This window comes from Salminus brasiliensis, chromosome 19 (genome assembly GCF_030463535.1).
Source record: "Salminus brasiliensis chromosome 19, fSalBra1.hap2, whole genome shotgun sequence".
NCBI classification, from domain to species: domain Eukaryota; kingdom Metazoa; phylum Chordata; class Actinopteri; order Characiformes; family Bryconidae; genus Salminus; species Salminus brasiliensis.
This window is the reverse complement of record NC_132896.1, coordinates 6,284,347-6,302,049: the sequence shown is the minus strand read 5'-3', so window position 1 is coordinate 6,302,049 and position 17,703 is coordinate 6,284,347. Positions and strand designations below refer to the sequence as shown.

The 17,703-nt window shown below is 43.0% G+C and overlaps 1 protein-coding gene across 1 annotated transcript in view; it reads right to left on the bottom strand.

The window, feature by feature from the left end:
- Positions 1–17,703, bottom strand: part of galnt18a (UDP-N-acetyl-alpha-D-galactosamine:polypeptide N-acetylgalactosaminyltransferase 18a) — a 104,331-nt gene that overhangs the window by 27,784 nt on the left and 58,844 nt on the right. Inside the window, exons 4-6 of the mRNA XM_072663073.1 lie at positions 15,108–15,291; positions 13,522–13,719; positions 11,615–11,729 (exon numbers count right to left, since the gene is read on the bottom strand). Coding sequence (XP_072519174.1) covers positions 11,615–11,729; positions 13,522–13,719; positions 15,108–15,291 — 497 coding nt within the window. The remainder of the gene's footprint in view (positions 1–11,614; positions 11,730–13,521; positions 13,720–15,107; positions 15,292–17,703) is intronic.

Genomic DNA, 17,703 nt, shown 5'->3' with positions numbered 1-17,703 from the left:
CATCACTTTCTCCATCTCTTATCATTCTCAACACCCCATTTTTCATTCTCCATCTCTCTCATTTTCCATGTTTTGCCTTTCTCCACCTCTTCCTCCATCTCTATCCTTCTTCATCTATCATTCTCTCTCATTATTTATTTCTCATTATCTATCTCTTCATCATTTTGGTCTCTAACGATTCTCCACCTATTTCTCCATCTAATTCTTTCTTTCTCCACCTTTTTTATCATTTTTATCTTACCATTCTTCATCACTTTCTCCATCTCTTATCATTCTCAACACCCCATTTTTTCATTCTCCATCTCTCATTTTCCATGTTTTAACTTTGTCCACCTCTTTCTCCATCTCTCTCATTTTCCATGTTTTAACTTTCTCCACGTCTCCCTCCATCTCTCTCATTTTCCATGTTTTACCTTTCTCCACCTCTTCCTCCATCTCTCTATCCTTCTTCATCATTCTCTATCTCTCTCATTATTTATCTCTCTATCTTTCTCTATCTCTTCATCATTTTGGTCTCTAACGATTCTCCACCTATTTCTCCATCTATCTAATTCTTTGTTTCTCCATCTTTTTATCATTCTCATCTTACCATTCTCCATCCCTTTCTCCATCCCTTACCTTTCTCAACACCCCATTTTTTCATTCTCCATCTCTCTCATTGTCCATGTCTTAACTTTCTCCACCTCGTCCTCCATCTCTTAATCTTTTTCCATCTCTTTATCATTCTCATCTCTAACCATTCTCCATCTATTTCTCCATCTAATTCTTTCTTTCTCCATCTCTTAATCATTCTCATCTTACCATTCTCCATCCCTTCCTCCATCTCATACCATTAACCTCACTAATTTTTTAAATCTCCATCTCTCTCATTTTCCATGTCTTACCTTTCTTCACCTCTTCCTCCATCTCTTTCTCCATCTATCATTCTTCATCTCTCTCGTTATTTGTCTCTCTATCTGTTTCCATCTCTTTATCATTCTCATCTTACCATTCTCCATTACTTTCTCTATCTATCATGCTTCATCTTTCTTTCTCCATCTCTCTAATATTCTCCATCTATCATTCCATCTATCTTCTACTACTGTACAGGTTTTCACTCACCTTTACACCTGTGTAATGTGATGTGAATAAACCTAATTTGATCCATCTCTTTCTCCATCTATCATGCTCCATCTCTATCTCCATCTCTATCATTCTTCATGTCTCTCATTCTTTCATTCTTCATCTTTCTCTCATTTATCTCTTCCTCAGCTCTCCGTCACTCTCTCTTTCTCCATATCTCCCTCATTTAACATCTTTCTCACTCTCCACCCCCCTCCTTTTGTGTGCAGTAGCGAGCAGTAGAGTGAGCAGAGTATGGTGAGTGTATACCCCTGTGCTTCCCCGCAGTATTCCCTCTAAGAAAGTCATTTTTCGAATGCCCCCGCCTTCATTAAAGATGAATTCACTGCTCAGGGGTGCTTCAGTTCTGATAAACTTGTCTCCTCCTAGGAAAAACGCCCCTGGTTAAACACTTGGCATCTCTTAAAAGGCTGGATTATACAGTGCTCAAGGATGCTGCTGATGAGCTGGACTAAAGTTCAGAGTTGATGGCTTTGATTACATTCTCTACTTTTCTTCAGACATAGATATGAAATTGCTTCAGGTGTGGGATAATGAGGCATCTCGATTGTGTCTGATCTATTAGGGTGAATGTTAATGTTGACAGTGGCAGTACCGAGAACTCTGAGCGGGAACCTTAGGATAATCTGGTCACGATCGAGCCTAGTGCAGTTGAGAAGCCTGCTGTGGAGGAACCAGGCTGCAGAGAGCAGGAGATCCCTCACTCAGAAAGGCAGGCTAGAGAGGTAAGGAGTCAACAGCTGTACTGAGGCACCTCCAGCCAAAGCAGCAGTGTTGGAGGGTTCAGCCAAGGTGGAAATGGAGGACTAGTCTGCCTTTAAAGTTGCTCATAAAAGAAAGAGGTAAGGTTGGGGGAAGGGGAATGAGCAGACATTTACAGCTCTGGAGATCTTCTGATCTTTTGAAAATCCGGCAGTGATCATGACATTTAAACTGCCCAGCCTTTCCTGGTTTCAACTGGCCTTTACTAGCAGCAGCTTACGTCTATTGTACCTTTTAATGAGTGCAACCTTAAACACATCGAACCTTAAACATGAACAGGGCAAGGTACTGTGAAGAGGGCAGATTTTAGGAGCTAGCAAAGCAGAATTATACTGATGCATGGAAACCCATAGTGGTGCCAGTAATGCTGCTGACTGGGCTGAAGAGTTGAATTGCTGTCTTGAGTCGTAACTCTTGTTCTAGCTGTAACGCCACACTTTGATTTTATTACTGACTCAAACACAGTGGAGGAAATGTGAAAAGGGAGGGTTTTAAAAGTGTAGTGAGAATGCAGCTTTTGTTTTTATTCATGTTTAGGCTCTGACAGCTGGACTCTTTTCAATATTGGGTTGGGATGTGAACTGTACAACGGACAGCATGGACAAGAACCATGTGGACCCGCATGATGCTTATCATTTAGTGCTAGTGTGACATGATAAAGGCCAATGACCACTGAGATATTTGAAGGAATGTCCATTGCAGGTAATGACTGTACACTGGGGGTCATTCCAGGGATCATGCACTCTCATTGGCTGGACTAGACCATCTTTCTGTTTTTACACTGTTTTATTTCTCCACTTGGTCCAATGTACTGTCACTGTCACTAAAGATGCTAAGGACGTTGTTCCATGAAACTAACAGGTGGACATTGTAGAAAAACGTGGTTTGATACCGATATCGATGATGTAATTAAATAAGCTAGGTTTAAGGATCCAGTAGAGATTTTATTTATTTATTTATTTATCCCCCCCACTTGTGTGGATCATGCAGGACCTGCCTCTGCTTCCTCACAGGTTTGGTTCAAAAGCAAACCAGGGCTAAAATCTATCATCGTTTTCATGCTTAGTCTGGACCAAGGGAAACCAACTACAAATATAAAGACACTGTCATGGCGGGTTAGGCCAGACACAGAGGGATGAACACTTGCAGAGATGGGTCCAATGCAAGGACTTTAATAACACAATGGGAAAAACATACAAGGAGCAAACCAAAGCAAACAAAGCAGCAGCTAACGGGAATAAGCGGGAAAACAACGTAAACTCGACAAACCAGAGGGCGAGCTGGAGAGAGCTGGGGAACCAGCCGCAGAACCAAAAATGGATAGGCCGACCAAACCTGGCAACGCAGCGTGGAAGAGGGTTGCCTAGTGGGAGCGAGAGTCATGGGTATACCTTGGGAGCGAACGAAAGCGCCTCGCTAAATCCGTAGATGGCCAGGTGGCCTGCTCGAGAACGTGGACAAAGAGCCGTAGCTGGCCTAAACGCACCATGATCCGTGTCCAGAACCTCTCGGGCTACCTCAAGGTCCCAAACTAGCAATTCTTGGCAAGGAGCTCAGCATCGTACCCCTAGCCTCAGGTGAAACACATGAACATGAAACAAGACACTGAACCAAACATGAACCAAACGAGGAGGAAGTCCTTATTTGGGCCTGTGGGCGGCGGCTCGGAATCGCCCCGGGAGAGGGCGCAATACCGAAGGGCTGACAGACACCCTAAATGCTGTGCCTAAAAATGCACGGCACTTGATGATGACCTCGATCTCATAAAGCTTTGGAGACTGAGGTCTTTCATTCAGGGTAGATTGTGTAGTGTGGGGACTACAAATGATCAAAGACAAAAATTGGAGAAAATCTGTTATGTGTAGGATCTCTCTTTTAGGATTAAAAGAAAATCCTGTAGTGTGGGCCAGGCATTAGATAACCTGCTGGGCATTGCACCACAGGTGGTGCTGGTCTGCTCACAATTCCATAGTGAAATGGACATTCCCTCTAAGGTTCTTCATCGTGCTTAAAGGTGTAAAAACAGAGAAAAGATTTGTAAGCATGCTAACATGTTCATGCAGGTTCATGTTTATCTGCTCCATAAAGTCCTATTCTATTGGCAGCACTTCTTCACAGGGACTAGGCAAGCTGTGTGTGTGTGCATCTGCACATCCGTATCAGCAGTGGATGCATTCATTAGAAGGGGTGTCCACAAACATCTGAACATACAGTGTATCTCTACACCTTTTATTCACCAGTGCTGCATTTACTGTGTCTACTGTCTGTTGTATTTACTGTGTATATGGCATTGTTCTGGTTCCTCTTAATTGCCCCATGGTCCTGGAGGAACGCAATTTCGCCCCGTTGTGTACTTGTACAGCAGTCCGCTGCACTGCTCGATACTGAAGTATCACTGAAAGAGCTACATTAGGCTCTCCAAGGCACTAAGAATAGACCAGTGATAATCTTCCTGCTGAGTTTCACAAGGCCTTTCGTTCAGTGTTGGGTTAGACATGCTGGAGGTTCTCCAAAGCTGAATAAAGGACAGGAAGCTTCCCTTGATCTGCTGGAGAGCCATCCTGGTGATGCTACCAAAGAAAGGAGACCTGACTGATAGTTGGATGGTGGAGCAGGTGTACTATGTGCATGGGAGGTGTGTTCGAGAGCTGAAAAGGAGCCTGACATATTTAAAAAATATATAGAGTTCATACAAGATGTAAAACTGAAGGTAATTACATACATACCATACACTATATTGACAAAAGTATTGGGACACCTGCTCACTCATTGCTTTTTTCTTAAAAAATAGTTTGTCCTGCTTTTGTTCTGACGGTATCTGTCTCTACTGTCCACAGAAGAAAGCTTTCTACAAGATTTTGGAGGATTGCTGAGGATTTGACTGCATTTGACTGCGGCAAGAGTGTTAGAGAGGTCAGGATATTGGATGGTCACCACCCCACCTTGTCCCTAACTCCCTAACTCATCCCAAAAGTATCACTGCTCCACAGCTCAATGCTGGGAGGTTTATACCGCTTTAGCCCATGCCTGGCATTAGGCAGCATAAGGTGCTAATAGGTTGATGTTTACCTGCTCCAGAGAGTCCTATTCTACTGGCAAAACAAGCTGTGTGTGTGAGAGTATTTGCATATCTGTGTCAACTATGCGTGCAACTTAAAGTAGCTGAATGCATTCATTAGAAGGGGTGTCCACAAACATTTGGACATATAGTGTAATCACACTTGAATGATGCAGTGAATGAGAGTAATATCTCAATGTCTAAAGGTTTAAAAGAAGAAAAGGGAAAACTCCAGTGAGATCATATCTGCATGAACAGGTACCATGTGGCTGTCTGCGGCGATCAGCCCAGACATCGAGAAAGCCCATTAGTTTCAAACACACACCAACGCAACCACTCATTATTCTAATATTAAACAGGGTGCAGACAGATGTGCTGCATTCTGCTTTGTCAGCAGAATGATCAATTTGCATAATTATCAGCGCCGGTGCTGATGATCCATGAATGAAGCGTCTGCTCTCCTGCAGCCACCAGAAAAAAACAAACAGCTCACATTTGCATACAATTCCTGCATTTGCTTTGATCCTGGATTAATCTGCTAATCTAGCAGAATCTTCATATGATGAAAGTGAAGGACTGTTTGGGATGCTGTAGCAGCAGAGTACTTAGAAGTTCCATAGTACTTATTAGGAGTTTTACAAGTTGGCTAATAGCTAACAATTTATTCTAAATACCAGTATGACCAGTATGACTAATGTGTTTACATTGAGGTATGTGGTTTGTTATTGAGATTCATAAATTAAGATGTAAAACCACTACGTGTTTAATATCTTATGCTGTGCAAAAGTCTTAGTACCTGTTGTGACCACGCCCCCTTCCATGCCTGCTGTTGGGAGTTTTAATGCCATAGCTTGCCTTCTACCACACACTGAGCCTCAACAGAGAGCAATTAACCAGACTAAGAAGACTACGGACAAACACAAGCTCTCTGCAGGGTCTCTAGAGAGCCTTTACACCTGACATTAACAGGCGTTTTGTATCTGGATAGTATCTGGATCTACTTTGGCCGGATTCTGTTTACACTCGTCATTAAACTGCGTCTCCAGTGTGACCAGACGAGATCCGATTTTACTTTTCCCATGTAAAAATCACACCAACATGTACTTCAATTCTGTTTAACCTCCAGTAAACAACAGTTCCTCATCAAAACTGGTGCTCTGAGACTGTGAGCAGTTTAGACGAATGGTGGTGGTTCTACAATGCTGTGGAACAACAGATGGTTCTCAGATTCCCGTAACGGCTCTATCAGAATCTGTGACAGACTGTTTAAATGGCAAAAATGCATAGTAAAGACAGGTGTAAACAGGCCCTAAGTGACAGATAACCGTTACTCAACCTGAGGGTCAACATTTCACCAAAAAGTAGTCCAGAGTTCTTTCTAAAGCCATAGGCTTTAGATGAGGAAACTTGCATGCAGGGTTTTGCCCTGGATTTCAGAAGCCCTGGATTTTGCTCCTCTCCTGCACTCCTTTCCCACTTGATGCTTCCAAATGGTGTGAAACACAAACAAAAACAAAAAACAATAAAAGGCTTACAGAGTTATGAGGTTTTGACATGACAGCAACAATATACAGCCCTATAGCTAACCTAATGCCAGCAGCAGACAGCCGTGAAAAGACGAAGAATAAGCCGTATAAAGAATCAGTAAAGGCTTTAATATTCGACACCGCACAGCTTTCATTTCTACTGGGAATTCAGTGCAGAGTGGCGCCTCCTGGGCCAGACTGCAGGGGAAGGAGCAAACGGGCCCCTATTAGCCTGCATCAGATAAGGAGGAAACAGAGGGTGTTAGTGGCAGGTTCCGTTTCAGGACAGCAGGAAAGAGCCCCAAAGTGGAGAAGCTTTAGATGAAGGCAGCAAAGACAGCTGGAAGCACAGCTGCTGAGGGTCATTATCCTCTCTGCACTAAACCTACACACACACACCCTCAGCTTGCCACTGCTAAAGAGACCGCCTCTTCCTCTCTTCACAAAGATCCACACAAGCTCTCAGCAATCCTAAATTGTAATGGATATCTGTATGTACAGTCAGAGTGTGTGTGTGTTCATATGTGTGTATGTGTGTATGTATTGAATTCTGAGGTCTGCTCCCAGCAAAGTTATCTCAAAGCCAAGCAAGAAGTGTGTAAATGCAGTACTGGCAGAACATGGCTGTGTCTTACAGGAGTAAGCCCCCCCCCAGTGCACTACAAAGTGCTCCTATATGGTCAATGGAGCTGATATACTGAATGAGTGTAGGTGTTAATGTTATGGCTGATCGGTGTATAGTACAAATATGTTTGTTTACTCAAATGGGTAAGGGGGTATGGTTATGGTCACTGTCTAGGGTGCCAAATCAAACGTCCTTATAGGCCACATTTAGATGGCTATACCACTCAAGAGCTTTTCTGGTCCCCCACAGCTCATTAAAACAAGCAGAGGAATTGGGAATTTCAATTTGTAAACCTGGTCCTGGAGGGATGGTGTCTGCCACAGCTTGGTGGATTCCCTATTTTACCTTTATAACTTCTGTTATATCATATTTTTCTAAATTTGATTGTGGTGGGGGAAGAAGTTGCCACCGCCCAAAACTACACAAGAACCCAGACCTCCAGACTATATATCGCTGTCCAAGGTGCTGAATACCAAGGCAGCCCACGGCAACCTACAAAGCTGCATGTCAGAATTACACCAGACAACAATTACACAATTACTGGCAAATGTTGATGAACACTACTTGCAACTAGCAACTGGGGAGCAGTTGGTTGAGTACCTTATCTCCTCCCTTTCTCTTCTGGGTCTCGCTACCACATGCTGCCTTCCGGTCTGCCGAACCCTTTGAACAGCAGGTTCAGCCTCAGAAGGACTCTTGCCTCGAGCGTCTACTACCAAACACACACTCCCAGGACCCATAACCTCAGCCTTACACCAATTCTCTTTTGCCTTTTATTTAATAACGTCCCCTATGGGGTAGTTTAGACCAATCCTATTGGGCCATTAGCGCCCCCTGGTGGCCAGATCCACGAAAAGTTATCATCATGTTATTTTCATTTAAATGTGGAGTGACTGGAAATAATTAATTATGCAACAATGTAATAATAACGCAAATCAAATGTATAGCTTTAACTACCACATAATTTTACAGAACCCTAAAACTTTTGCCCTCTTTACTGTACAACGCTCTCACTATGGTTCTGCAAAACAATAAAGACACTGGTAGAACAGCAGTGTAGGTCTGCTGTGACCAGACGGCGGTCCTTTGGGGCTATATAAGAATGGTGATGTGTGTATGTGTGTGTCTGTGAGAGAGTTATCTTTGGCACTCCATTCTGACTGTGTTTGGTAATTATAGTGTCAGTGGGACAGAGTGCAATAGCCATGTTGTGACTCCATGTGAATGTAAGAGCTAGAGGCTGCAGTTAGTTAGCAGCAGTCTGCTGCAGAACTATTGTTGTGCCTCAAGCAGGCCTTACACACACAGGTATGTATACTGTCAGGGTGACAGTATACAATGGTCAGGGTGTGGGGTCATATAGATCCCATTCACAGTTTATATGTAAATACTGTAGTAGAAATATACCTATGTATGTATGTATATATATACTCCATAGACCTATATGTAATACTAATGTACAATAATGTGTATTATACAGTAGCTGTAGCATCAACTGACGGGTTTCTTGTTTACAGACATTGCATGTGCATGCAGCCAGGGTGCAAAAGCGCTATGTAAACATAGCCGGTTGTAACGTTAGTCACCTGCTCTAATCAAGGTAGATTGTGCACTGTTGATGAAGTCTTTTAGGCTCAATAATAACATAGAGTTTTCAAGCTGGATCTGATTGTTTGTGTTTTGTCTTTTTGACTTTTGGCAAAGGAATGTGATCCCCTCTGAATATTATACTGAATATCATATTTTCCATCCAGCTTCTCTGCGGGTGGTGCAGTTTATACACACCACTACTTGTAGGGGTGGACGATATGACAATATTTTATCGCACTGTGAGAAATGTAAATATACTTTTCTGAGTATATGATCGAGATCGTCAGTCCTTAAAGAACACTGACCAACTGACTTCAGCATACAGAGAGGAGGTGCAGCAGCTGACAGACTGGTGTACAGTCAACAACCTTCACTGGAATGTAGAGAAGACCAAGGAAATGGTTGTTGACTTCAGGAAATCAAGACCGGACCACTCTCCGCTTAACATCAACGGCTCCTCTGTGGAGATCGTTAAGAGCACCAAGTTCCTTGGTGTCCACCTAGCGGAGAACCTCACCTGGTCCCTGAACACCAGCTCTACAGCCAAGAAAGCCCAGCAGCATCTCTACTTCCTCCGGAAGCTGAGAAAGGCCTGTCTCCCTCCACCCATCCTCACCCTCTTCTATAGGGGAACCATAGAGAGCATCCTGAGCAGCTGCATCACTGCCTGGTTCGGGACCTGCACAGCCTCTGACCGCAAGACTCTCCAACGCATTGTGAGGACAGCTGAGAGGATCATCGGAGTCTCTCTCCCCTCCGTCATGGACATTTACACCACCCGCTGCATCCGCAAAGCAACCAGCATTGTGGATGACTCCACCCACCCTTCACACAGACTGTTCTCCCTCCTGCCATCAGGAAGAAGGTACCGCAGCATCTGGTCCAACACGGCAAGACTCTGCAACAGCTTCTTCCCCCAAGCCATCAGACTCCTCAACACAACTCAACTTCTGAACTGATATCTTTCTGGTACATGTACACTCTCCCTCTCTCTCTCTCTCTCCAACCATTTACCCCAGGAAAAAAGGGGAAGCATTTTTGCACAAAGCATTGCACTAATAACTTTACTACCTCACTGGACTCTATTTATTACACATTGCACAATTTGCACACTACCGTCATTATTTATTATTCTCTGGTCTGTACTGTGTTGTGTTGTCTGTCCGCACTTGTTTGTTTGTGTTGCACTTGTGTCTTGTATGCACTGTCTATGTTGCACCATGGTCCTGGAGGAACGTTGTTTCGTTTCACTGTGTACTCTGTATGTAGTTGAAATGACAATAAAACCCACTTGACTTGACTTGACTTGAATACTTTTTTTTCAAAATAGTTTCAACTAAACATGCTTTCTATCTCTCTCTCACACACACCCACTCACTTTTTTCTCATGTAGTAGAGAACAGTCAGAGGAAAACAGACCTTTCCAAAAAACCTTTCATCCTCCTAAATCAGAGTGCTCCACCATGTCCATACGCATCCGAACTGCACTGATTCACCACTACAGAATGAGTGTAATTTCATCCCAATCACACATATGCACAGCTCTGTGTGCCTACAGGATGTGTGTGTGTGTGTGTGTATGATTTACATTTAGCCTTTTTATGTATGTGAGTCATAGCAGTGAACGCTGAACACATCCTCTGTAGCCAATCAAACACAAAGCAAATTATTAGGATTGGGTAGGACTGTATGGACTGTGTACTCTGTATGTAGTTGAAATGACAATAAAACCCACTTGACTTGATTTGACTTGACTTGACTTTGTTGTTCATACCCCAATAAAATAAAAACTCTAAACCATTAGTGTGGCCTGTGCAAAATTTTGGACACCTTACAGAGTCAGGGCTTACACACTTACTGTTGGCAAGACTTTTTTGGACACAGTATCAGACCTAGGATGAAATGACAACTTCTACAGGAACTGTGGAGGTTGAGATGAGATCTGGCAGGAAAAAAGAAAAATTCTCAGAGAGATCTGCTCATATGTGGCCCGGTGGTATAAGGCCTCTTGTTTATCTGCTCTATAGAGTCTTTTTCTATTGGCAGTACTTATCTAGAGGGACTAGACAAGCCATGTGTCATTGTGCCATGTGTGCATTTGCACATCCGTGTCAGCAATGGGTGCAACCTAAAATAGCTGAATGCATTCATTAGAAAGGGTGTCCACAAACAAACAGTGTGGACATAATGTGTATGTATGTATTGGTGGCCAGATGTTATTTGAGTGGTGGGAACAGCAGTGACAACTACACAGTAGACAGGAAATTCTCAGAGAGAGCTGCTCATATGCTGGCAAGAAAGGCAAATCCAGACTCCCACAGGCCTGTCAAAAACCTACAGGAACCAAGAGTTCTGGTGGAGAATTCCACCAATTAATCTTCTTGGAGAATCTGTCAAACGGCTGAAGCAGGATAAGGATCTATAATATACCTTAAATTCACCATGGACTCCATGTAGAGACACAAACTGAGGCTTTCAGAATGGACCTCATAGTCCCCTGATCAAAGCATCATAAAAAATCGTGGACAGACCCTAAACAAGACAACTACAAGAGCTGAAAGACAGCTGTCCACGAAAAGCATCGTCATGCTGTGTTCTCTGGCAAAGGAGGTGTTACAAAGTTAGTTACTAAGTACTCTTAGACTCAGTAAGGTGTGCAAACTTTTGCACAGTCCACAATAATGATTTAGATATTTTATAGTTTACGTTATGAACAACAGAGTAACTGTGCATTAGGATTGGCTGATTTTTAGGCTGTGTTTACTACCTCTCTAACTGAATATTGCCACTGTGGTAGCCAAACCTGGTTTCTCCAAACCAACCTTTACTCCATTTCTATTGGTCCAGCGGTCATTAAGTGTTCACACCATGGTAAGAGCAACTGGAACTGACTACTGACTGTGACAGCACTGGTAAAGCCAAGTATCTTACTCTGATTCCAAGCTCCACGTTCTCTCCTCCATAGACCTCCATGCCTTCGTCCAGCAGGCCAATCTCCTCGAAGTACTCTCGGTCCACCACAAAGCAGCCAATCAGGGCTGGGCTCCTGTTAAAAGCAGGGAGAGGAGCGGGCGATGATTCATCAGCTTTTCCTCGGGTGAACTTCAGGATCATGCTGTGTATAAGACATCTCCGAGTCACAACACAGGAAGAACTCTGGACCGGCTTCATTAATAATGCACAGGTACAACAAAAACAGAAACCACTCAGGCTTCCTGAGGCAAGTTTTTCAGCCAAACCCAATTACAGCCCCCCGCTGAATGTGTCTCTGAATAATGGCTCATTTTCTCATTCAAATATCACCGAGCAGAACAAATCCCTCACACTGCCAAGTGTGAACACTGACACTGATACTGCTTACAGTTACAGCCCAATTTATTACAAACACCCCCCTGCACTTCCGCTCACTGGCTACTTTATGAGGACCACCTCGCCCCTAAAACTGAGGTTCTTCAAGTGGGAGTGGGAGGTAGTATATAGAACCATGACTCACAACTCTTTTTCTTTATAAATGGTTCTTCTCTGTGATAGAGAAGCTGTTGTATGTGGTTCTGCCAATAATTTTCTAAACTTGGTTCTGCACTCTATGGCCAAAAGTATTGGGACACCTGCTTATTCATTGTTTCTTCCAAAATCAAGGGTATTAAAAAAATCATATTCTGCTTTTGTTGGAGTAACTGTCTTAACTGTCCAGGGAAGAAGGCTTTCTACTAGATCATCGCCATCACCATCTCACCGCATCTCCAACTCCCCAACTCATCCCAAAAGTACTGGATGGAGCACCATCATCATTTCCCAGACGAACCGGTTCCACTACTTTACAGCTCAATGCTGGGGGGATTTTATACCCCTCTAGCCCATGCCTGTTTATCTGCTCCAGAGAGTCCTATTCTATTGGCGGTACTTCTCTACAGGCAAGCTGTGTGTGTGTGTGCAATTGCACATCTATGTCAGCAATGGGTGCAGTAGCTAAATGCATTCGTTAGTAGGAGTGTCCCCAAACATACAGTGTGGACATAATGTGTATGTATATATTGGTGGCCAGTGGGACACTCTAAACACAGCAGTGTCAATGATACAGTAGACAGTAATAGAGATAGCAATAGTGTGTAATGATGCTACGAGTGTATTGGGCACAGCGGTGTTGCTGGTCTTTTTACACACTTCAGTGTCACAGTGAGGTTCAGAGTGAGTCCACCATCCAAAAATATCCAGCCTGAAGCGCCTCTGTGGACAGAAGTCGGCCCCTGATGAATGGCTGGAGGATGACTTCCACAAACTGCACGTTAACAGAAGAGCTCCAGTCTTTAACTGTGGATGAGCAAGGTGGAGCTACAAGGGAGGGGGGTTCGAATAAAGTGGCCAGTGAGTGCATATCTTTCAACCAAACAAAAGTAATGGTCATCTGCAAGATTTATAAGACTACTGCACTACAGGCAACGCTGTAACAACCAAGGACATGTTCTCAGAAGACCTAATGAAGCCACCTGATTCAAATCATATCATCATATCCCCGCGTATAAACTGCCAAAGGGGAGCATGTTCAGTGACTTTCAGTCTAGAAACAGAGCAACTATTTTAAATCAAAGCCTTGAATCCAGCAGTTCTTCTCCAGAGATTAATTATCTTACCTAGCCCTCTGCGCGTAAGCTTACCTAACCTACTTTTAGATTATTCCGAGTAATCCTGTTAAGTAAAATTAACGCATCGCCTGATAATTTAGCTCCTATCCGGCCTTCATTTCTTTTTTAAGAGCCTATTTGAAAGTGTTGCCAGGCAAGGACTAATCAGTATGTGTGGCAGGTTAGCATCTGGTGCTAGTGGTGTCGATGTCTCACCTGATGGGAGCAGTGTGGTTTTTCTGGGTCCACCAGGATTTGGGTGGGTTCAGGTATCGGCACCACAGCTCCCAGTCGAAGCCCTGCGCTGAGAGAGGATACTCCTCCACCTCAAACGTGTCGTATTTGATGTTGTCAAAGGAAGGAGAGATGACCCGCGTCCGGTCCTCCTGGATTCGATGCAGGATGGGCTCGGCCCTTTTAAACACACACACACACACACACACACACATTTGACAGCATCTGTGGATGTAAAATATATACAGGAGTATAAAGCACTCCCTAACATTGGACTGTAGAGCAGTGGAATCCAACATACTGGCCTTACCAATGCTCTTGATGCTGAATGCAATCACATCCTCACAGCAATGTTCCAAAATTTAGTAGAAAGCCTTTAATTTTTTGCATTTATATAGGTGATAAAACTGTGTCTGACATGAAGGCTGTTTTTTTTTAACTCCTCCTGGCTGCTCTCACTGCCAATCACAGCCTATGGCAGGGCCCAGTCTAGCTCACAGTGCAAGTTCTCTGGTTTGTGTAAGGGAGGCTGGGGCAGGGTATAGCAGATGAACAACCAGCCCTAAATCTGACTAGAATGAGGGAAAAACCTCAATCGAAATGACCTACTTTGTTCTTTATTTGACATTTGATATCATTATTTATTTGACATATTGGTCCAAAAATCTTCTGGTACTTATTCGATACATCAGGCTTTAAAGGGTTAACATACGTCATCCAAATTCGAGCTCATTTAACACACCAGCTTTCTTCTCTCAGGAGCTGAGTCACATTGGACTCTATCCAAAGCCTTCTGAGATATTCTTCATCTGGTTGACAGGTTGAGGAGGAAATAATTAACAAGTACATAAAGTCTTTAGGAGGGATGACAGCTGAGCTTCATGCAGTAATCCCAAGAGGCAGCAAAGCATTTGGGTTCTAACGTCAGATGATGGAGCCTCAGCGTGTTCAGAGGAGGGGGTGAGGACTGCTCCGCGTCCTTGTTACGCTCAAGTACGTTCCAATATCATCTGACAGAGGAACGCTGCCTTAATTATAATATTGGCAGCAATCAAATTACTCTGCAGGTGTAAAGATAGGTACTGTCAGGCAGACGTCAATCTGGCTGCAAATAACTGCATAATATTTACAAATTGGAAGGACTACAAAATGCCCTGTTGGGTTGCGGGCTGCCGGCTGGGACGGTTCTAAACTGTGACATGATAAACTGTCAGCTTCTCTCGCCAAACAGAACTCAGTCTTACGTCTGATACTGTTTACTGAATAAGTATATAAAGCAGAGCAGTGATTTCAACACAATAAAACGCTCAGCGCTGCCATGCTCTCTCTGATAAAGTCTACCTGACTCCCTCATTCACTTACTACATCAGAGTTACATACTGCTGAATTAACAGGACTGCTATCAGAAAAGAGGAGCATTGTGAAGCTTTTCCTCGTAGAATAACTGAGGCTAGGAGTACAGCCTTGCAGTAAACCAGTGGAATATTCTGGAGAAATATCCCAGAATTCTTGGTGAGTAGAAGAAAGAGTGTAAAACGCCTGTATGTAGATAATAGATACTGACTCACCACCCTACATTAAACTCCACATGAGCGTCAAACAGTGCCACAACCGGTGCAGAGGCGGCCCTCCAACCACTCACACGGGCACGGATTAGACCCTCCTGTTTGGCATGGCGGACCACCTTAATGAAGTCTGGGTGGCGCTGGTTGGTCTCCTCCACAAACCTCTGCAGATTCTCCCTCAGCTCAGCTAGAAGAGAGAAGGAGAATAAAGAAAGAAAGAAAGAAAGAAAGAAAGAAGATTTTAAGAAGTGAGAAAAACTTAAAAAGAAAGAAAAATCAAAAAGAGTGAGATAAAAAGAAAGAAAAAGAATGAGAATGAAAAAATGAAAAAAATAAAGAAGAAATGATTAAATTATGATAAAAAATTATATATATAAAAAAGTATAAAAAGTATATAAAAAGTAAGAAATTAGAAAGAAAGTACAAAGAAAGAAAGGAAAGAAAGTAAACAAAAAATTAAGTAAAAAATGTAAATTAAAATAAATAAAATGAAAAATAAAATAAATAAAAATAAATAAAAAGAAAGTAAAAAAGTAGGACATAAAATACAAAAGGTAATAAATTAAAAAAAGAAAGAAGGAAGGAAGAAAAAAGCAAGAAAGTAAAAAGATAGAAAGCAATTAAGAAAGTAAAAAAATTAAATAAAAAAGAAAGTAAAAAAGTAGGACAGAATACAAAAAGTAAGCAATTAAAATAAAGAAAAAAAGAAAGTAAAGTAAAAAGCACGAAATTAAAAAAAAAGTAAAAAAGGACAAAAGGTAAAATGTATGAAATTATCAAAGAAAAAGGAGAAAAAAAGTACAAAGTAAGAAATTAAGAAAAGACAGTATGAAAGATAAGAAAAGAGAAGAGGTATTAAGCTGTGAAAAGACGAGTCACACAGGAAGAGAGAAGATGAAGATGTTCCTCCTCCGTCTTCATCCCCCCAGTCGCTGCTGAAGGTTCAGACGGAGCTGTGTTTGAACACTTGTGAAAGGTGACAGAGTGACGACACCTGTCTTCACTTCTCCACTTTTATTACAGTCTAATCTAAATTCACCCTCGCTCTCCCCTCCTCTCCCCTCCCCTCCCTGCTGTTTACTCCAATAAATCACATCAGCCGCTGCTGTTTGGCTCTTTATTGGTGTCTGGGAGAAGGCCAGTGGTTGCTGCTCCCCCATCTGCCCGCTGCGCTGTGTGTGTGTTTATTAGCTGGGTGGTCATCCCACTGTGCTGTGGTGAGCAGACGGTATAATCGGGGGCGCTGCCCACAAACCCAGCCTTGTGTAACGCCCAGCAGGGCGAGGAGAGGGAGTTAAAACCCACGCCGCACTGCAGTGACATTGACATCAGCCACACACTCACAGCCACAGCCTGCTCTTAAATCACCTGGACCAGTTTTCAGCAACCACTGCTGATGCAGGAGGACACACAGCTCCACAGGAAAACATCCCCAGTAGGGCTGTAAGAAAATATCCATATATATTGAAGTATCACAATGTCATGTTTGCAATACTGCAGCGATTCTCAGAGACACTGTATATGTCATTTTTAATAGTGTACATGTAAAGATCGGTGACAGGAAGCGAATCATCTGAAGATCCCACTGTTCTGATTGGATAAAATGTCAAATTTCTTTTAAACTAAGATTTTATGCATGTGATGATGCCAATTTTCCTCAAATTTGATTAAAAAAAACAGTATATCACGTAGCTTGCAGTATCGCAATATATTGAATTGTAACCTCTGTATCGTGATGCCAGCATCTCCAGGTTTTCGCCAATACACAGCCCTAGTTTGGCCATATTTTCCAGCCAGGCATGGAAGAACACTTAATGTGGAACAACGCAGCACCACCTTACAGCTTTCAATACGGGACACTTCAGTCAACCTCACGCTTAACCAAACATAATCAAAGAATGGGCAGGAAGGGTTACATCTCAGGAAAAGCTGTGGCCTATGGAGGTCAGGGAGAGAGGTGAAGATAGTGAGACAGCCCACTGAAAATATTCCAAAACTTTCCAAAAAAAGCCCAGTCTACAGCTAGTCTTCCCTCCTGCAAACACCATTACAACATGCAGAGTAGTGCTGACACTCGTGCAAACATCAGTCCATATTGTTTTCATTATCTCCACACACTGTATGCGTAAAGCCACACCCATGCTACAGGCTTGCCCTGTTAATGAGGCCTGCCAGCATAATGAGGCTCTGCCTGTAATCGTGTCTATTTTCAAACAATTAAAGCACCGACCACCATTTCTGCCTCTTGCATCAGAACCACATGCATTAGTTCTCGGTTTCTTATCTCTAGATGCTGGTGACAGAACACGGAGCAACACACAACGGCAACATGTGAATTTCACAGTCGGATGCGTTCGGTACACACACTTATCTGCCCCTTGTAATAAAAAGAGCCTGATATAAACCCATGGCTCATTATGCACTATTGACTCACAAAATTACCTCCCAATCTACACCGCCATTGGCTAATCGGGGTTTGTTGACTTGTTTACCTGTGCTGCTGAGGGACTGTTTCCTTTCACAGGAGGCTGTGTGTGCTGAACTAAAGGTCTGCTAAGAGAAGTGTGTATGTATGTGTGTGTGTGTGTATATGTATGTT